The sequence below is a fragment of the Cotesia glomerata genome, linkage group LG9 (assembly GCF_020080835.1).
Source record: "Cotesia glomerata isolate CgM1 linkage group LG9, MPM_Cglom_v2.3, whole genome shotgun sequence".
In the NCBI taxonomy this organism is placed as follows: Eukaryota; Metazoa; Arthropoda; class Insecta; order Hymenoptera; family Braconidae; genus Cotesia; species Cotesia glomerata.
In genome coordinates, this window is record NC_058166.1 from 17,367,470 (window position 1) to 17,387,901 (window position 20,432).

The 20,432-nt window shown below is 27.4% G+C and overlaps 4 protein-coding genes across 5 annotated transcripts; 1 reads left to right on the forward strand and 3 right to left on the reverse strand.

Annotated features, from left to right (window-relative positions):
- Positions 1-338: 338 nt before the first annotated feature.
- Positions 339-3,571, forward strand: LOC123271624 (synaptosomal-associated protein 29). Its single transcript, XM_044738019.1, has 2 exons — positions 339-766; positions 2,782-3,571. The coding sequence occupies exons 1-2, from the start codon at positions 503-505 to the stop codon at positions 3,325-3,327; spliced, it is 810 nt and encodes a 269-aa protein (XP_044593954.1). The 5' UTR covers positions 339-502; the 3' UTR covers positions 3,328-3,571.
- A 4,096-nt stretch (positions 3,572-7,667) lies between these two features.
- On the reverse strand, positions 7,668-11,261 carry LOC123271540 (cuticle protein 16.8-like). The gene is made up of 3 exons (XM_044737886.1): positions 10,979-11,261; positions 8,210-8,430; positions 7,668-8,135 (listed from the first exon to the last, which is right to left on the reverse strand). The coding sequence occupies exons 1-3, from the start codon at positions 11,190-11,192 to the stop codon at positions 7,977-7,979; spliced, it is 594 nt and encodes a 197-aa protein (XP_044593821.1). The 5' UTR covers positions 11,193-11,261; the 3' UTR covers positions 7,668-7,976.
- A 101-nt stretch (positions 11,262-11,362) lies between these two features.
- LOC123271539 (alpha-tocopherol transfer protein-like) lies at positions 11,363-15,992 on the reverse strand. Its single transcript, XM_044737885.1, has 4 exons — positions 15,895-15,992; positions 15,509-15,822; positions 13,643-14,006; positions 11,363-11,886 (listed from the first exon to the last, which is right to left on the reverse strand). Exons 2-4 carry the CDS (start codon positions 15,793-15,795, stop codon positions 11,650-11,652), a joined length of 888 nt encoding a protein of 295 aa, XP_044593820.1. The 5' UTR covers positions 15,796-15,822; positions 15,895-15,992; the 3' UTR covers positions 11,363-11,649.
- A 440-nt stretch (positions 15,993-16,432) lies between these two features.
- On the reverse strand, positions 16,433-20,427 carry LOC123271171 (alpha-tocopherol transfer protein-like). Of its 2 annotated transcripts, none has more exons than XM_044737408.1 (4): positions 19,905-20,427; positions 18,203-18,492; positions 17,746-18,109; positions 16,433-16,697 (listed from the first exon to the last, which is right to left on the reverse strand). In XM_044737408.1, the coding sequence occupies exons 1-4, from the start codon at positions 20,046-20,048 to the stop codon at positions 16,440-16,442; spliced, it is 1,056 nt and encodes a 351-aa protein (XP_044593343.1). In that variant the 5' UTR covers positions 20,049-20,427; the 3' UTR covers positions 16,433-16,439. The 2 variants fall into 2 exon arrangements, with proteins under 2 accessions (XP_044593343.1, XP_044593344.1); XM_044737409.1 differs by having other exon boundaries at positions 18,203-18,498; positions 19,904-20,030.
- Positions 20,428-20,432: the final 5 nt, after the last annotated feature.

The following is a 20,432-nucleotide window of genomic DNA, read 5'->3' on the forward strand; positions in this document are numbered from 1 at the left end:
TAAGAAAAATGTATTTTATTTTTAAAAAAAAGCGTGAGGTGCATGGTGTCAATAGTTATAAATATTTTATTGACAGATATGAGTAGAGTGATTATCATTTTGATAATATCTTAAAAAGCACCCCACGCTTTTTTTAAAATAAAATACATTTTTTTTATTTACACTATTATTAATTTATATTTATTGAAATTTTTAACACTATTCTTAATTTAAATTTATTTTCTATTTTTTAGTTTGGTTTTCTATAAAAAGCGTGTTTTTAGTTTTTTTTAACTATTATTTATTATAATATTCATATTATATCAATATAATTCTATATATTTCTCTCAACAGCGCTCAGAGCGCCACCGCGGCGTTTTGCCGAAACTAATCTGTAAAAAAAAAAGTTTACTGTCAGTGTCAGCGACAAGTGTTTAGTTTAGTGTCAAAAAACTAAATTATTTCTTTTTCACCTTCACCAGTTGTGCTTAAATAGTTTATATTTAACTAATTTATTTAAAAAATGGCTCACGATTATTTGAGCGACTCTAAAAATCCATTTTTTTCTCTGGAAGATGACATCGACGACGAAACATTTTTACAGAGCGCGCCTACAAGGTCCATTTCTAGCAACAATCCGTTTGTTAACTTTGATAATAACCTTGAGCAGCAGCATCAGCAGATCCTGGAGCGGAAAAAAGCCGTCGAGGAACGGACGATAAAGTCATCTGAAAGATCAATGACATTGTTGAGAGATTCTGAGCAGATTGGAGCAGCGACTGCAGAGGTTAGTTTTATTTATAATTATAATAATTCTTAGATTGGATGTAATAATTGATAAAAGTCTGATGATCTTTGATGACATTAAAGTTAACAGTCACTTGATATAATTTTTTTTAACAAAAAAATTATTTTATTAAAATTGGACTTTTTATCTTTTAAAAATTCCACATGTCAATTTTTTTGGTCATAATTTATTTAAAAAAAAAATTATTAAATATTTGCTAAATTAATTTTTATTTTTTGATGAAATTAAATGTAATTTTTTTTTAACAAATAAATTTGCTCTAAAAAATTATTATTTAAAAATTGTATTTTTTATTTTTTTAAATTTCTGCATGTCAATTTTTTTCTGGTAAATTGTCTATATTATTAAGAGAATAAAAAAATTTTGAGGCTGCATATAAAAATTCTCCGTCTCCAGATACATAATTAAGAAATGACCTTGTATCTTGTGAACTATTGAAACTTTTAAAGATATAAGCTCATCCTGATGTTACATTCATCGAGAGCTTTCATTTGAGTACCTACATCAATTTTTCATATATTTTAGACATTTATATAAATAAATATATGAAAAATATATGAAAATGCATGTGGGTACTCAAATGAAAGCTCTTGATGAGTGTAACATCAGGATGAGCTTATATCTTTAAAAATGTCAATAGTTAAGAAAGTACAGTGCAATTTAACATAATTAAAAAACAGTTTTATATCTTGTGAAATATTGACATTTTTAAAGATATAAGCTCATCCTGATGTTATACTCATCGAGACCTTTCATTTGAGTACACATATCAATTGTTCATATATTTTATATATTTATATATATGTATATATGAAAAATATATCAATAATGCATGTGGGTACTCAAATGAAAGCTCTTGATGAGTGTAACATCAGGATGAGCTTATATCTGTAAAAATGTCAATAGTTAAGAAAGTACAATGCAATTTAACATAATTAAAAGACGGCCTTGTATCTTGTGAAATATTGACATTTTTAAAGATATAAGCTCATTCTGATGTTACCCTCATCGAGCCCTTTCATTTGAGTACCCACATCAATTTTTCATATATTTCATATATTTATATATATGTATATATGAAAAATATATCAAATATGCATGTGGGTACTCAAATGAAAGCTCTTGATGAGTGTAACGTCAGGATGAGCTTATATCGTAGAAAATGTCAATAGTTAAGAAAGTGCAATGCAATTTAACATAATTAAAAAACGGCCTTGTATCTTGTGAAATATTGACATTTTTAAAGATATAAGCTCATCCTGATGTTATACTCATCGAGACCTTTCATTTGAGTACACATATCAATTGTTCATATATTTTATATATTTATATATATGTATATATGAAAAATATATCAAATATGCATGTGGGTACTCAAATGAAAGCTCTTGATGAGTGTAACGTCAGGATGAGCTTATATCTTTGAAAATGTCAATAGTTAAGAAAGTACAGTGCAATTTAACATAATTAAAAAACAGTTTTATATCTTGTGAAATATTGACATTTTTAAAGATATAAGCTCATTCTGATGTTACCCTCATCGAACCCTTTCATTTGAGTACCCACATCAATTTTTCATATATTTTATATATTTATATATATGCATATATGAATATATGAAAAATATATCAAAATTGCATGTGGGTACTTAAATGAAAGCTCTTGTTGAGTGTAACATCGGAATGAGCTTATATTTTAAAAATATATATTATATATATGTATATATGAAAAATATATCAAAAATGCATGTGGGTACTTAAATGAAAGCTCTTGATGAGTATAACATCAGGATGAGCTTATATCTTTAAAAAGGTCAATATTCAAGAAAGTACAGTGCCATTTAACAAAATTCATTATTTAATAAAGCAAACTTTTATTTATTTATAGTTACAAGTCACGGCAGTCATGTATAGTGACTGCAAGGTTGTTAGTATCTAATAAATTTATATCTGATATATTAATTTTTAACCTTTGATAAAAAATTTTTATTTCAGGAATTAATTAGACAAAGAGAGCAGCTCGAGAGAACTGAAAAAAGACTTGACGACATAAACAGCACGCTGAGATTCAGTCAGAAGCACATTCAAGGTATAAAGAGTGTTTTTGGCAGTTTAAAAAATTACCTAAGTGGCAAGTCCGTGGATTCTCCTACGCCAGCTGTCGGCGGCAAGTTTTCCGAGTCAGAGTACTCTGGACCCGGCAGCAGTGTGCTGAGTAACACCAACGAGCAGTCCAGAGTAAGCTTAGCGGGGCAGCATCCCTCGCTGCAGCGAAGAGGACTCCTGGGCAGCGACAGCTTCGATGATGACAATGGCGGGAGTCAGTACAAATCTCAGAACTCCAATGTCAGTAAGATCTTGGAGCGCAATCTTGATGAAATGAGCGGGTCTCTGGCTAGACTCAAGGGCTTAGCTATCGGTCTGTCCGAGGAAATTGACTCTCAGAACGACTTGATCGAAAATGTTATGACCAAGACAGATAAGGCTGACATTATGCTGGAGAGACAGAATAAAGACATGAGGAATTTGTTGAAAAAATAAATTTAGGTGCAAAGAAAATTGAAGATTTTATATTTACTATTAGAGTTTATTATACAATAGGACGCGTATAATTGTCCTTATAAAACGAATTAATGATAATTATTATTATATGTGTACAGACTTGAGCAATTTTAGGATTAAGTGTTTGGGTATGCTGAAGTATAATCTTGATTTTTGATTTTTTTTTTTTTTTAAAGAAGTGTTTGGAAAAAGGTGATCGGAAAAAATAGACCGGAAAAAATTTTAAAAGTATAAAAAATTCATATTATTTCATTAAAATTGTTGTAAAATAAAAAAAAAAAAATAATAATTTTATTAAATCAAAGATGGTTAATATTATAAGCCAGACTATCCGATCCAAATTGTTGGATAATGACTAATTTTTCATTATTATTTCTTCACCATAATATTTTATCGGTATGAAGTCTCAATACCATCAGAGAAAATTTAGGTGAAAATAACAATTAAAATTTGTTTTGACAATTATGATTAGAGAAAGATGTAATTTTTTACTCAGTGTAACTTTTTTCAGTGACTGAAAAAATAATTCGGACAAAATAATAATAATAATTGTATCACACCCACAATTTTCCTGAAAAATAAGCATCCCCAGAATGATCGCTCCATTTTTTGGTACAAAAAAAAAAAATATTATTATAACTTTTATTTTATAATAATTTTAATGAAATAATATAAATTTTTCATGACTTAAAAATTTTTTCCGGTCTATTTTTTCTGGGATTCGAAAAATTCATATTTCATTAAAATTATTATAAAATAAAAATTATAAAATCCACTCCCACAATTTTCCTGAGAAACAAACATCTCCAGAATGATCGCTCAATTTTTTGTTACAAAAAAAATATTATGATTATTATTATTATTATAATTTTTATTTTATAATAATTTTAATGAAATAACATAAATTTTTCATAACTTTAAAATTTTTTCCGGGATTCGTAGAAAAAATTTTCTTGATTCAAGAAAATATTTAGCAAGAACTGATTTTATTATAAAAATAAATTTGTATTATTGAAAATTTAAAAACAAGTGTATTTATAATTTTTTTTTTAAAGAATTCTATTGATCGAATTTTTTTACAACAATTTAACTTAAAAATTGTATTTTCTTGGCTCAAGAAAAATTTTTTGCTGTATATTAAATTTAATTATCAGTGCAAGAAGGGTTTAATTTATTGTAAGTAATTAATTAAATTAGTTAATTTTTTTTAAATAGTATGTACTTTAGCATACCGATATCGTAACTTGTATACAAACGTAAAAAATTAATTGTTTATTTTTATGCAAATGAAGATTTGATCTTTTTAAATAATTTTATTTATATTTACTGAGTAATACGTATCATAAAAGTTGAGCTTTAATATCTTTTTCTAAATATATATAAGTCTATGAATCATTTTTGATGTAAAGGCGACTGCCTAATTGAAAGATTGTTAAATAATAAATAAAAAGACAAGGTAATTCATTTAGGTGATCATTTTTATTCAATTTTTGTTAATCGAATTGTTTTTTTCCTAGCGGATCTGAAATACCGTAGAATTACGGTATTATACGGTAAAAATACGGTCGATATACCGTATGGCCACTGTAGATTACAGTAGCATTCTACTTGCACGGTAGAAACCGTAAAACACCGTAATGTACAGTAAAGAACGGTGACAATACAGTATAATTACGGTAGCGTACGGTGAAAATACTGTAGTATATATACTTCTGAACTTTCCGTACTACCGTATTCCAATGGTAACCTACCGTCAAATATACCTTATTTTAGCGATAAGTTACTGTACAATTATGGTATATTATCGTACAATTATGGTATTTTAGCGTACAAAAACATTACTTTTTTTTACCGGATAATTATACACGGAAAAAAGTAAACTGTAATATTCACTCGGATTCCGGTTAATTTTTATAGTTTTAAACAGTAAAGCGGACATCGGGGTGGCAAAAATATAAATATTACAGAAATTAATGTAGAAAGTATAAAAGCCACAATTTATAATTTAATATCCAACAATAAGTGATTAATAGCTGTCACTATAGTAAATAATGTCTCTTTTATCTTAAAAAATTACAGTTTCAAACAGTAAAAATTGCCAAATATATAGTCCATATTATGAGGAGAAGGGGAACTCAGATGAGAAGAAGGGGGTCTCACTCAGGGAGAATTTAACATTTCAAACAGTAAAAATTCTACTCTTAAAATATATATTTTACCAGTCCAAGCAATTCAATAATTAAAGTTTGATTTTTAGCGTTGCCTTTAAAATTTACCATTTTACTTTGTAAATATTGACGTTGTTTGTATTAGAAATTTACTAACTTTATTTTATACTTTTTACATATCATATGATCATTTTTTATGTACGAAATGATAAATATCAAAGTCTGAATTGTTAATTATTATACTTAAATATTTTAGACATTTACATAGCGAATATTTTTTTTTTTTTTTAATTTGTTTAAAGTCGCATAAACTACTAAGGTCATGAGCGACTATGGTAGGGGGTAAAAACTTTTGAGATTGGAACTCGTTTTATTTTTTTTGGGCTGAGCAGAATAATACACTTAAATATTTAAAATATTCATTGGTGTACGCCGGGCTCGAACCCGGTCCAATGCTTTGGTAAGCAAGGGCCGGATCCGATAGGGCTACTGCGCGCTACTTTTTTTTTTTAAATATACTTATTGCTGAGTTTTAGTTTGTTCAGGTTGTTTGACAATATTATCGAGTTAACAAGTCGAACAATACACTGAAAAAAATTTAAGTTCAATTGAATTAAGATGAATACACTGATAGAAGGATTTGTTTATAAAAAATATTTGTTAATATTTAACGAATCATTTATGAGAGACGATTTTTTAGTATTAAATATTTCTTAGTATTTAAAAAGATTTCTTTGTATTTAAGAAATCATTTCTTAAACATCATTTCTTAGTATTTAAAAAATATTTCTTAAATACAAAGAAATATTTCTTAAATATTAAGAAATATAACTACTAAGAAATATTTCTTAAATACAAAGAAATATTTCTTAAATACTAAGAAATATTTTTTAAATGCTAAGAAATGATTTCTTAAATACAAAGAAATCTTCTTAAATGCTAAGAAATCCTTCTATCAGTGCAAGCTAGAAAAATTCTCGTATTATACGAAATAGTATATTACACACCTGTGGCAAGAAAATGAGAAATGTCTCAGAACACATATATGTTGCCCGAGGCGAAGCCGAGGTCGACATATATGTGATCTGAGATATTTATTATTTTCCTGCCATAGGTTTGTATACTATTTTTCTGTCCGACAGAGGCGGAAAGCGGCAATTTCGTTTAGCGCAGCGGGCCGAAAGTTGCCACTTTCCGCCTGGAGGGCAGAAAAGAAATACTGTAATCTATATCACTAAGATATAAATATCAAAGTTTGAATTGTTAATTGTTATACTTAAACATTTTAGACATTTAAATACATAGCGAATATTATTACTGTTTGAAATAGTATTTTCTTCCATGTAAAGAGTAAATTGTAATGTTTAAATGGTAAATATTATAAAGTGAATAGTAAAATCACGATTTTACTGTTTGAAATGGTAATTTTTAGCAGTTGATCATTAATTATTTTATTATAAATCGACTGTTATTTATTACAGTTTACTTTTTTCCGTGTAGTATTTTACTAACAATAACGGTATATATTACCGTACAACCACGGTATCTTACCGTAAAATAATGGTAAATTACTGTACAATTACAGTACTTTGCCGTAATTTACGGTGTCATACTGTATTACGGTAAATCACTGTACGTGCCGTACTTTACCGTGCCCTACCGTAAATTTACCGTACATTACCGTACTCTACCGCATTTTGGATCCATCAGGGTTAATTCTCATTTGCCTTCTTGAGGTTGACCAGCTTCTGCGGATTTTTGATTTTGCAGAGGCGCTCTTGAAGTCATAGCGGAATAAAGCTCCAACTTGCAGGTGCGCTGAGCTTGCAATGATCTAAATATCAAATTATATAAATTACAATATTAATATTAATAATTAATTTTTATACAGATAAATTAAAAATTAACAATTTATTTCTTTCATTTAAAAAATTTATCAAATTTTCTTATTCTTATTTTTTAATAAAAAATTTTTTATTGAAAAAAAAAAAACTTACCAGAATACTGACCAAAAAAAGTAAAAAAGTAAAGTTCAATAAACGCATTTTTAAAATGAAAAATATTCATAGATAAATTTTGATTGACTGACTGATAAAAATCGACCTTTATATACCAGCGCTTAGTTTGAAAAATAAATAAAAATTAATCATCATCTTGAAGATTGTAAAATAAAATTTTATTAAGAAGATCATAGATAATAGTTCATATTTGATAATCATATACTTCCTGTTATTATATCGTTAAATTTATATAAATTGTCAGCAAGTTTATTAAAATAGAAATTTAAATAAATTTTATCAATTGTTACGAATTATTATTTAAAACTATCATTCTGCTTTTAAATTAATGATCATTGATCATAATCATTGAGGCTGCTTTTAAATTGAGTGCCACAAAATTCATCACTTATACATCAAGCTAATTTTAAATAATTCAATCTAATTATAGTTATAAAATAATTCAGTAATAATTAATCGCTTCGACGTTATTGGGAACAGAAGTTGCTTCGAAAGTTAGTCGCTCTGCTTCGCGTTGATGAGCGATAGCTTCATGCTCGGCAGCTATTTTGTTGAAGAGTTCAAAATGTCGGTTTTTAGCTCTTGCAACGCTGACAGTCTCCTAAAATAAATTTAATTATTTAATTAAAACACTTTAAATTAATTAATTTTTAATTAATTTAAATTGTAACTTACTCGAGGAAGATTGTCATTTAAACCAGGAGGATTCGCATTGCGGTTAGCAATTTTTTCATACAAACGATAGTGCTTTTCCTTTTCTAACTTCACAGCTTCTGAGTCTTGCGGCTGCGCCTGGACGTCTTCGAAGTTTTTAAGAATCGGGTGGAAGCCATTTTTGTCAGCAGTGTAATCAACAGTTCTTATTTTGAATTTAGGATCGATGTAAGAGTAAGTACCTGAATTTTATATAATAATGAATTTAGCCGACATTTTTAACTTTTTGATTTTACTTTATATATTAAATTAGAACTAAAAAATATTTTTTTAAAATTGCACTTACAGTTTTTCAAATTTTCTACATGTCAATTTTTTTTTTAATTGTTTGTAATAATTTTATTCAATAAAATTTTAGATAGCGGCTAGCTTAATTTTCATGAATTTTATTCAATAGAAAAATTTATAATTTTTAATTTAATTATTTTATTTTATTTTTTATTAGTTCAATGAACCCTACAGCAAAGCCATTAATCGGGTTCCATGTTACATACAATTTAATACAATGTGTTTAATTTAAAATTAATATTATGATAAGTCACTATATAATTAACTATCAAAAGTAAATATTTTGCTCCAGTTTATACAATGTTTGACATACAAAGTTTTGAAAAACATTCAGAACTACTTATTTTATAAACATCCAAACTGTTATCTATCTTGTACGGTAGAAATACTGTATAACTATAGTAAAAAAACTGGCCAAAACAACCACAGAAATACCGTATTATTTCAGAATTATAACGGTAAATTTATGGTAAACGCATTAATACCGAAAATTTACGTTAATTCAAAAACTGCGAGGGTTGTAATAATTTTTTTCAATAAAAAAAATTATAAAAATTTTTAGATGTCAGTTAGCTTAATTTTCATAAAAAATTGACAGGTGTCTATTAATTATGTAGGGGAGAAGGGGGTCAAATGAACCACGGGGCAATTGAACCACTCGACTTAAAAAATCGAAAAAATTGAAAAAACGCTTCATGCTCTTAGAATTAGATTCTAATATGTTAAACTTGGATATGATCAAAATTTGAAATCATTGCGATCGATAAATTTTGAAAAATTGAGATTTTCTTATTTTTAGGCATGCAAACTTTCTTTTCGGCTGGTGACAAATTGTTTAATAATATTTAAATTTTTGAATTAATTGATAAAATTTGAATTATAGTAGTTGTATATACTTATATTTTATAATCCTCAACTTTGTTTATAGTGATAGAATGGTTTATTTATTTATTATTTACTATTAATTGTTTTAAAATTATACGGGGTCAATTGAACCAGCAGTCCCGGGGACGATTGAACCATACGGAGAAGCATGGGACATGCGCGCGCATCTTGACTCGACGTGAAAAATACTCAGGGAAATAACCTAACAATTTGATAAACTCAATTTGTAATTAAAATTATTTTTAAATCGATTTTTAATTTATTAAATATAATATATGTGTATTAAAAATGTGCAACAGTAATATTAGAAAGTAACAATTAATATGTTATTTATTAAAAGTTCGGGTTTGAGTTATAAATGTCATTGGTTCAATTGACCCCGAGCAGTGGTTCAATTGCCCCCCGAGCGGGGGTCAATTGAACCATTCGACGCGTTTGGATAAATTAATAATTTTTAAAAATTCACGTTGTTTATTAACTAATTTATGTATTGATAATGATAGTAGACTTAATAAACTATCATTCCAAGAAAAAAAAATTTATTATTTAGTTTTAATTCGAATAGTAAAAAATTACTAAACTTTTTTTGGTTCAATTGACCCCCTTCTCCCCTACCTGAAGTTCCGATCGTTTTTTTATGAACGAAAATAAAAAAAAATTTTTTTTTCTTTTGAAACTGAAAATGGTTTTTCGACTCCAAATAAAAACAAATAGCCCTAAAAATGATATATTGACTCCTCTAAAAACCGAAACTACCCTTACAGCCACCCCGAAGACTTGAGAGTTTTTTTCAAAAATTGTAAAAAAATCCTTGCGAGGGTCCTTGGAAGCTGCCGATTTTTAAGAGTACTCCTAGTACCCCCCCACATAATACGAAAAATCATTAGGCTGCTAACACCCCCGGAACTACCCCTCCAGACACCCCAAAAACTTAGAGGTTTTTTTTAAAAATTATGAAAAAATCCTTTCAAGGGTCCTTGGAGGCTGCCGATTTTTTAGAGTACTCCTAGTATCCCCCCACAAGATATAAAAAATCATCAGGAGGCTAACACCCCCGGAACTACCCCTCCAGCCACCCCAAAGACTCATAAATTAAAAAAAAATAAAGAAAAAATCCTTGCGAGGGTCCTTGGAAGCTGCTGATTTTTAAAAAAAACCTCTAAGTCTTTGGGGTGTCTGGAGGGGTAGTTCCAGGGGTGTTAGCAGCCTAATGATTTTTCGTATTATGTGGGGGGGTACTAGGAGTACTCTTAAAAATCGGCAGCTTCCAGGACCACAAGGATTTTTACAATTTTTGAAAAAAACTCTCAAGTCTTCGGGGTGGCTGTAAGGGTAGTTTCGGTTTTTAGAGGAGTCAATATATCATTTTTAGGGCTATTTGTTTTTATTTGGAGCCGAAAAACCATTTTCAGTTTCAAAAGAAAAAAAATTTTTTTTTTATTTCCGTTCATAAAAAAACGATCGGAACTTCAGGTACATTATTAATTTTAGTATGATATTTAATTTAATATTAATAATTAAGTAAATAATATTATTTAATATAATTTTAATAACTACCGTGTACTACACCAGCGCCATCACCAGATTCAGTTCTAAAACGATCAACATGTCCTGGGTATCTTCCAGCTTTGTAATTAAAACTGTACGGAACCGGAGGTGGCGGAATGGTAGTAGTTTTATCTTGATACTCTGATTCTAAACCAATATGAGAAACATCGCCCAAACAATAATTTATCGAGAGCAACAGAGTTGCAACAATAAAAAAAGACATTTTGTAAATAAAACTCGGAATACAATGTCACGCTCCAAAGTCTTTAGTCTTACTGACATAAAATATTCAATAGTGAAAGTAAGAATGTTCATATTGCTTAAGCAGCTTTCTCAATTGGTACATTACTTCCATTATAAATACTGTTTAAATAATTATTAAACTATTCAAAATTAAAACCCTTTAAAAGATAATTTTATTTTTTAAAACAATTATTTATTACATTAATTTACAATTACATTTAATAATGATAGTTCTAATCAAGCTATTTTAATTTTCTAGGATTTTATCATCCAATGTGAAGGTACCTTAAAATCAAGAATAATAAACAACTTGGCCATGATCATTTCCAGATAATTACGTAATAATCTGACTCATCCGCATAATAATTAATTAATTTATTTATTTATTAATAAATCCGACATCCCATGTTCTATTCAATAGAATTATTATTATTTCTTCATGAGCTTCTTCTGAAGAAACTCAAAGCACCACCGCTGCTTCTACGAGGACGCAAAGATTCGTCAACCCGACAGTTGATTTCTTCCTCCAAGAAGAAATCACGGTGATCTTCCAGAAATTTTATATGTTTTTGGTGAATCTCTATCAAGGGTCCAGCTTTTCCTCCACATTCGTTCGGTAAAATATCTACAGGCACAAATTTTTCAAGTGTCTCATCGTTGGTGTGAACGTGAACCTACAAAACAATTTTACATTGTTGGCGCATTGTTTATAAGCTCAAAATGATGCTAAAATTAAGAGACATTAAATCATTTTTATGATTTCTTTTTATAAGTTAATTTATGATATACAAAATTTAGTAAAAAAAAAATTCGCATTTAGAGATTAAAAAAAAATATATTTATATGAGGTAAAAGACCTAGTAATTGATACTGGCCTAGTTATTTGACACCTCCAATTTTATTCCAAATAAAAAAAATAAAATGTTCTCAAAAAAGCAATTATCTAAAAATTTATAATTCAAAAATTATCTATATTATTAAGAGAATAAGTAAAATTTTTTAGCCAGGGTATTTATGTGGTAAAATGGGTTTTTATGGTTAAATTTGGTATCGTTGCAAAGGTCTTGACTTAAATTTGTGCCTTTTCAAGGTATCATATTATTTTCACCAAAAGTTAATTTATGATGATAAGTAATTAGACTGCATTCGAAAATTCTTTATCTCTAGATATATAATTAAGAAATGACATTGTATTTTGCGAACTATTGACATTTTTAAAGATTTTCAGAGTTATTTTTTCAGTGACCCGCGTATATATTTAAATTAGAATATATTCAGCCTATTTGGTCACAGTGACTAGTGAATCTAATTCAAGCCAACAGATGGACATTCCATCTTCCCTTTATTGTTTGAGAGTTTTATTCTCTTCTTAACGTTAGTTCGATGGAAATCCATCAAACTTGAATACTAGTAAAGCTGGAAGCTTGTGGTATCTGTTGAAAATTTGTTGAATGAGAGCAAAGATGAGCTTTGAAAAAATAATTTTTAAAGATATAAGCTCATCATGATGTTACACTCATCAAGACCTTTCATTTGAGTACCCACATCAATTTTTCATATATTTATATATATATATATATATATATGTATATATGAAAAATATATGAAAATGCATGTGGGTACTCAAATGAAAGCTCTTGATGAGTGTAAAATCGGGATGAGTTTATATCTTAAAAAATTTTATTAATTAAGAAATGACGTCGTATTTTGTCTACTGATGATATTTTCTTCGATATAAGCTAATCCTGGAGTTATACTCATCGAGACCTTTCATTTGAGTACTCACATCAATTTTTCATGTATTTTATATATTTATATATATTATATACATGTATATATGAAAAATATATCAAAAATGCAAGTGGGTACTCAAATGAAAGCTCTTTACGAGTGTAACATCAGGATGAGCTTATATCTTTAAAATATATATTATATATATTACATAATTAAGAAATGACCTTGTATCTTGTGAACTATTGACATTTTTAAAGATATAAGCTCATCCCGACATTACGCTCGTCGAGACCTTTTATTTGAATACCCACATCAATTTTTCATATATTTATATATATTATATATATCTATATATGAAAAATATATCAAAAATGCATGTGGGTACTCAAATGAAAGCTCTCGATGAGTGTAACATCGGGATGAGCTTTTATCTATAAAAACGTCAATAATTAAAAAAGTACAGTGAAATTTAACAAAAGTCATTATTCAATAAAGCCAAATTTTATTTATTTATAGTTCACAAGTCACGGCAGTCACATAGTGACTGCAAGGTTGCTAGTATTTATTAATTAACTGCAACTGTCAATAATTGGGTCAATTTACCTTAAATATATTTTTTTTATAACTAATTTATGTTTACAAAAATGGTCAAATGTCAGCTGATTTAAGTATCAAAACAAAATTATTTATGCATACAGTTTGCGTGATCTCTTTCTTCATGAATGGCTTGATCATTCCCAGCACAATCTGGACAATGGTCATAGATCTTATAAAATGAATCCCCTTGAGTCGAATGGGAAGCCCCTCTTGGAGATAGTTTATCAGTTTTCTGCACCCGAGAAGACTCATGCGAGTGCTGTGACCCAGTGTAGCGTTAGACATGTCGAAGATAAATACGTGACCTTTTGCAGCACCCTGTGTAAACATCGATAGGTCTAGCGACATGTGGAGATACTTCATCGAGGGGGCCCACACGAATTTTGAAGGATCGTAGTTTATCAACCGACCAAAGAAAATTTTGTAACCTTCCGGTGTCTCACCATCAAGAGGCATGAATGTTCTGTTTTATTAAATATTGATTAATTTTTAATTGATCTATATTATTAAGAAAATAAAAAAAATTTTGTTCTTAAGATAATCATATGATAAAATCAGTTTTTTTAGTGAAATTTCTAAATCTCTAGATACATAATTAAGAAATGACCTTGTATCTTGTGAACTACTAACATTTTTAAAGATATAAGCTCATCCTGATGTTACACTCAGCAAGACCTTTCATTTGAATACCCACATCAATTTTTCATATATTTATATATATTATATCTATGTATATATGAAAAATATATCAAAAATGCATGTGGGTACTCAAATGAAAGGTCTTGCTGAGTGTAACATCGGAATTAGCTTATATCTTTAAAAATGTCTATAATTAAGAAATGACCTTGCATCTCGTAAACTATTGACATTTTTAAAGATATAAGCTCATCCCGATGTTACACTCATCAAGACCTTTCATTTAAGTACCCACATCAATTTTTCATATATTTATATATATTATATATATGTATATATGAAAAATATATCAAAAATGCATGTGGGTACTCAAATGAAAGGTCTTGCTGAGTGTAACATCGGAATTAGCTTATATCTTTAAAAATGTCTATAATTAAGAAATGACCTTGCATCTCGTAAACTATTGACATTTTTAAAGATATAAGCTCATCCCGATGTTATACTCATCGTGACCTTTCATTTGAGTACCCACATCAATTTTTCATATATTTTATATATTTATATATATTGCATATATGTATATATGAAAAATATATCAAAAATGCATGTGGGTACTCAAATGAAAGCTCTTGATGAGTGTAACATCGGGATGAGCTTATATCTTAAAAAATGTCAATAATTAAGAAATGACTTCGTATCTTGTGAACTATTGACATTTTTAAAGATATAAGCTCATCCCGATGTTATACTCATCGTGACCTTTCATTTGAGTACCCACATCAATTTTTCATATATTTTATATATTTATATATATTGCATATATGTATATATGAAAAATATATCAAAAATGCATGTGGGTACTCAAATGAAAGCTCTTGATGAGTGTAACATCGGGATGAGCTTATATCTTAAAAAATGTCAATAATTAAGAAATGACTTCGTATCTTGTGAACTATTGACATTTTTAAAGATATAAGCTCATCCCGATGTTATACTCATCGTGACCTTTCATTTGAGTACCCACATCAATTTTTCATATATTTTATATATTTATATATATTGCATATATGTATATATGAAAAATATATCAAAAATGCATGTGGGTACTCAAATGAAAGCTCTTGATGAGTGTAACATCGGGATGAGCTTATATCTTTAAACACGTCAATAGTTAAGAAAGTACAGTGCAATTTAATAAAAGTTATTATTAAATAAAGCAAAATTTTATTTATTTATAGCTCACATAGTGACTGCAGGGTTGCTAGTATTGATTAATTATTACTTGATAATTATTATGACTAATAATTTCAGATGAGAAAAAATACTGACGATGTTTGGAAGGCCTGACGAAGTTCTTCATTCTTCAAAGGATCTCTCGATGAAAAATACTCCTTGGTATTTGTCCTGATGGTGTAGAAGGCTTCAATAGTTGCTTTAGCTCGCTCCAAGTCGTAGTAATTACTAGAAAGGAATAAAACAAGCTCACTGTCTAATATTTTAGGCAAATGAGGCTGCTTCTTGCACCATTCTTTCAGTAACTTAATGTGTGATTTTTTCAACTCCGGATTGCGGACCAGTTCTTCTTCGAGACTCACTCTCTGTATCATCTCTGTCATGTTTACTAATAGACTGACTTATTTTCTCTGGAAAAAAACATAATGCATAAAGTGCAAGTGTACTCATGTTATCAAAAATTTTCCGATACGCTTACTTACTTTGTTACGATTGGAGATAACTCGGCTCGGAGATATTAAATTTATCTGAGAGAATTCAATGTACCTTTCTTATTAATTATTGGTGACTGACCGTTTATCTGATTGTTTTATTTAAAAAATTTCTTTGTTGGTTTGTAGATTAAAAAAAATTTTTTTTTTTTTTTATTTTAAGTTAAAGAATTATTCTGTTACAAATCATGAATTTATTTTATGAATTTTAACTTACGCGATAAAAATAACTTATAAATTGATACATAATTTAATTATAAACTGACGAAATAACACTGAATCAACAAATTAATTTTTGCAATTGACTTCACACATGTGTTGTTTTTTTTTCGTTTACCTGACATATTATTTTAATTGCAAATATTATTTGTAATTACAATAATGTTTTATTTTTGACTGAATTAAATTTCATGATCTTTTGAAGCTTACATTTTTTAATTAAAAATAAGTCAATAATTTTTTTTTTTTTAAATAATATATTTCAAAGCACATATTTAATATAATAATATATAATTCATTATTATTAAAAATAGAAATTAATCAATGTCGAGTTTCTTGAAACTTCCTTCGACTCCAAAAAGATCAGTAGCATTTTTTCCCTTTCCAGGTCGCAGAGACTCGTTGACGCGTCCGCGAGATTCTTCTTCCAAGAAGAAATCACGGTGAGCTTCCATTTTTTTTATATTCCTCTCATGGAGATCTCTCAGAGGTCCAGCTTTGCCACCTGATTCATTAGGAAGAATATCAAGCGGCAGGAATTTCTTTACTGTTTCGTTGCTGGTGTGAATGTGAAGCTAAAAATAAAAATTGTAAGTAGAATTAATAATCATAACTAATTAATTAAAAAAAATTAAAAATTAATTAAATAAACAAAATTAATACTAAAATAATTCATTAATTTAAAACAAGTTAATAAATTAAAAAAAAAATTACTAATTAATTGATTAAAAAAAAAAAATTAATTAATTAAGAAAATTACTAATTAATTAATCAATAATTAATTTACCAAAAAAAATACTAATTAATTAATGAAAAAAAAAATTACTAACAATTAATTAATTAATTAAAAACAATGACTAATTAATTAATTAAAAAAATTAATTTTAAAAAAGTTAATAATTAATTAATTTAAAAAATTACTTATTAATTAACCAAAAGAAATTAATAATTAATTAATCAATAATTAATTTACCAAAAACAAATTACTAATTAATTAATTTAAAAAATTACTAATAATTAATTAATTCATTAAAAACAATGACTAATTAATTAATTAAAAAAATTAATTTTAAAAAAGTTAATAATTAATTAATTTCAAAAATTACTTATTAATTAATCAAAAGAAATTAATAATTAATTAATCAATAATTAATTTACCAAAAACAAATTACTAATTAATTAATTTAACAAATTACTAACAATTAATTAATTTATTAAAACAATGACTAATTAATTAATTAAAAAAATTAATTTTAAAAAAGTTAATAATTAATTAATTTCAAAAATTACTTATTAATTAATCAAAAGAAATTAATAATTAATTAATCAATAATTAATTTACCAAAAACAAATTACTAATTAATTAATTTAACAAATTACTAACAATTAATTAATTTATTAAAAACAATGACTAATTAATTAATTTAAAAAATTAATTTAAAAAAGTTAATAATTAATTAATCAATAATTAATTTACCAAAAAATTATTAATTAATTAATTAAAAAAAATTACTGATTAATTAATTCAAAAAATTCCTAATTAATTAATTAATTAATTAATTAGTTAATCAATAGTTAATTTATCAAAAAAAAAAAACCATTAATTAATTAAATAAAAATTACAATATCCATAAGTTCTTTTTTTATGAACGGTTTCATCATTCCCAGGATAATTTCCATCGCCGGAATGGAGTTGGTAAAATGTAAGCCCTTGAGACGAACGGGCAGCCCTTCTTGGAGGTAGAACAGAAATTTCTTCAAGCCCATTGGACTCAAACGAGTAGTATGACCAAAAGAAAGACCTGCCAAGTCCACAAGAATTATGTGACCCTTCATAGTTCCTTCTGAGTACATCCAAAGATCCATTGACATGTTCCAATACTTTATAGCGTCATTGTAAACGTACGCAGATGGCTCATAGTTCATTAGACGCCCGTAAATTATTTTGTAACCTTCTGCAGTTTCTCCCTCCAGTGGAAAGTATGCTCTATTTAATATTATTAATTATTAATTATATTAGCATATTTTTAAGTTTATTTTTATTAAATTAAGGATATATTATTTTATAAAAAATATTTACGCTGTTTGAAATATATTTCTCAAGTCTTTATTCCCCAACGGATCTCTGTTGAAGAAAAACTCCGGAACATGAGTCCTCACTGTGTAAAAAGTATCAATCGTCGTTTTAGTCGGTTCCAACCGGTAATAATTACTATGCAAGAACAAAATCAACTCATTGTCGGATATTTTTGGCAAGTGAGGCTGCTTCTCGTACCAGTCCTTTAACATTTTGAGATCAGCTTCCTTTAATTCAGGATTTCGCTTCATTTCTTCTTCAACAGGTACCATTTTAATCAGAGCCATGGTTACCTAGAATAAATTAATATTTAAAATAAATTTTACAGTTTTTATTAAGTTTATTTAATTAATTATTACACGGAAAGAACAAGATGACACTGGATATCATCCCAGATTATACTCAGTAATATCTGTGGTGAAAAAAAATTTCAGATACACTGATAGAAGAATTTCTTAGTATTTAAGAAGATTTCTTTGCATTTAAGAAATCATTTCTTAGTATTTAAAAAATATTTCTTAGTATTTAAGAAATATTTATTAAATACTAAGAAATACTATAAATACTAAGAAATATTTCTTAAATACTAAAATATTTTTTAAATACTAAGAAATGATGTTCAAGAAATGATTTCTTAAATACAAAGGAATCTTCTTAAATGCTAAGGTTCACGGAAAGAACAAGATTACACTGGATATCATCCCAGATTATACTCAGTGATATCTGTGGCGAAAAAAAATTTCAGATAGTAGCTAGTATAATCTAGATTATACTGAGTGATATCTGGATTATACTCAGTGATATCTGGATTATACTCAGTGATATCTGGATTATACTCATTTTAATCTGGATTATACTAGCTACAATCTGAAATTTTTTTTCACTCAGTATAATCTGGGATGATATCCAGTGTCATCTTGTTCTTTCCGGGTTCCTTCTATCAGTGTAGTAGCTAGAAAAATCTAGATTGTACTCATTGTAATCTGGATTATACTAGCTACAATCTGAAATTTTTTTTCACTCAGTATAATCTGGGATGATATCCAGTGTCATCTTGTTTTTTCCGTGTAGAGTGCGTCAAAATTTAATTTTTGAAAGCAATCTGTTAAAATTGGAATTTTGAGTTTCGCTTTTAACAGGAGCTTCTTTTAGCCAAATTTTGAAATTTCAGCAAAAATTCTTAAACAAAACTCCTGTTAAAAAATTATGTGAATATCAAATAAATCCTGACACATGAAAATATCTTAGGAAATGCCCAAACCTAACTCCTGCTAAAAGCGGAACTTAAAATTCCAATTTTAAAAGATTGCTTTTACACTAAGAAAAAAAAAATTTTTGTACTGAAAAAAATTTCTTGGCTCAAGAATCGTTTGAAATGAATTTTGGTTTTTTGACAAAAGAATATCAATATCTATCATGATAATAAAATATTGGAATTAATTTTGATAGATTAACAAACGAATAGGTTCACTTGAATTAAAAAAAAAAATACTTCAATTAATTCGATCAATTATTGAGACAAGAAAATATATTTTTGAAAATTATCAAGAATATATATTCTTGTAACAAGAAAATTTTCTCAAGAGTAGTACTTTTTTTTTCTCAATGTAGAGATTAAATTTTGACGCACCCTATTAATTATTAAATTAATTTTCACTTGAGAAGTATATATTTTATAGATCTATTAACAGAGTAATATATTTACTTGAAGTTTAAGGTGAGCAGTTGGTTGTATTTTAACTGCTGGCAATTCAGACACTAAATGAAATAAAATTTTATTGACATTAAAAGTTACTTGCACGCACAGCTTTGAATCTAGCGTGACGGTGTTGTATGACAGCAAGGTCATATGTACAATTAATCAGTATGATTCGAATGTACGAAATTATATTATTTAAATTCTTCTAGTGGATTATTTACCACCCATTGATTAAATAATGATTAATTTAGGCTAGCCTAAATATCAAAACTATATTTAAGTTTTTATAATGAACATAAAAAAATTACTATTTTATTAAAATATTATCCGACGATCAAAGTACAATTTTGAGTAGAATTATCTGCTATAAAAAATTATGTTAGCTAGACAATAAATTCGCAAGTATCGACGTTATGTAAAGAGTTATAATTAGTCGATCATGGAATGGCATGGATTATTTTATCCATCATTACGCAGCATTATCTACCAAAGTGACACTAAAATTAAATGTTTTTTTTAAGTTATATAACTAAA

Coding starts and splice junctions, on each gene's coding strand:
- LOC123271624 (XM_044738019.1), top strand. CDS start 503: ATGGCTCACGATTATTTGAGCGACTCTAAAAATCCATTTTTTTCTCTG. Junction 767..2,781: donor TTGGAGCAGCGACTGCAGAG/GTTAGTTTTATT, acceptor TTTTTATTTCAG/GAATTAATTAGACAAAGAGA.
- LOC123271540 (XM_044737886.1), bottom strand. CDS start 11,192: ATGTCTTTTTTTATTGTTGCAACTCTGTTGCTCTCGATAAATTATTGT. Junction 8,431..10,978: donor TGGCGCTGGTGTAGTACACG/GTAGTTATTAAA, acceptor TATAAAATTCAG/GTACTTACTCTTACATCGAT. Junction 8,136..8,209: donor TAAATGACAATCTTCCTCGA/GTAAGTTACAAT, acceptor AATTTATTTTAG/GAGACTGTCAGCGTTGCAAG.
- LOC123271539 (XM_044737885.1), bottom strand. CDS start 15,795: ATGACAGAGATGATACAGAGAGTGAGTCTCGAAGAAGAACTGGTCCGC. Junction 14,007..15,508: donor CGTCAGGCCTTCCAAACATC/GTCAGTATTTTT, acceptor TTAATAAAACAG/AACATTCATGCCTCTTGATG. Junction 11,887..13,642: donor AGAAAGAGATCACGCAAACT/GTATGCATAAAT, acceptor ATTGTTTTGTAG/GTTCACGTTCACACCAACGA.
- LOC123271171 (XM_044737408.1), bottom strand. CDS start 20,048: ATGACCTTGCTGTCATACAACACCGTCACGCTAGATTCAAAGCTGTGC. Junction 18,110..18,202: donor AGAAATATATTTCAAACAGC/GTAAATATTTTT, acceptor AATATTAAATAG/AGCATACTTTCCACTGGAGG. Junction 16,698..17,745: donor AAAAAGAACTTATGGATATT/GTAATTTTTATT, acceptor TTTTATTTTTAG/CTTCACATTCACACCAGCAA.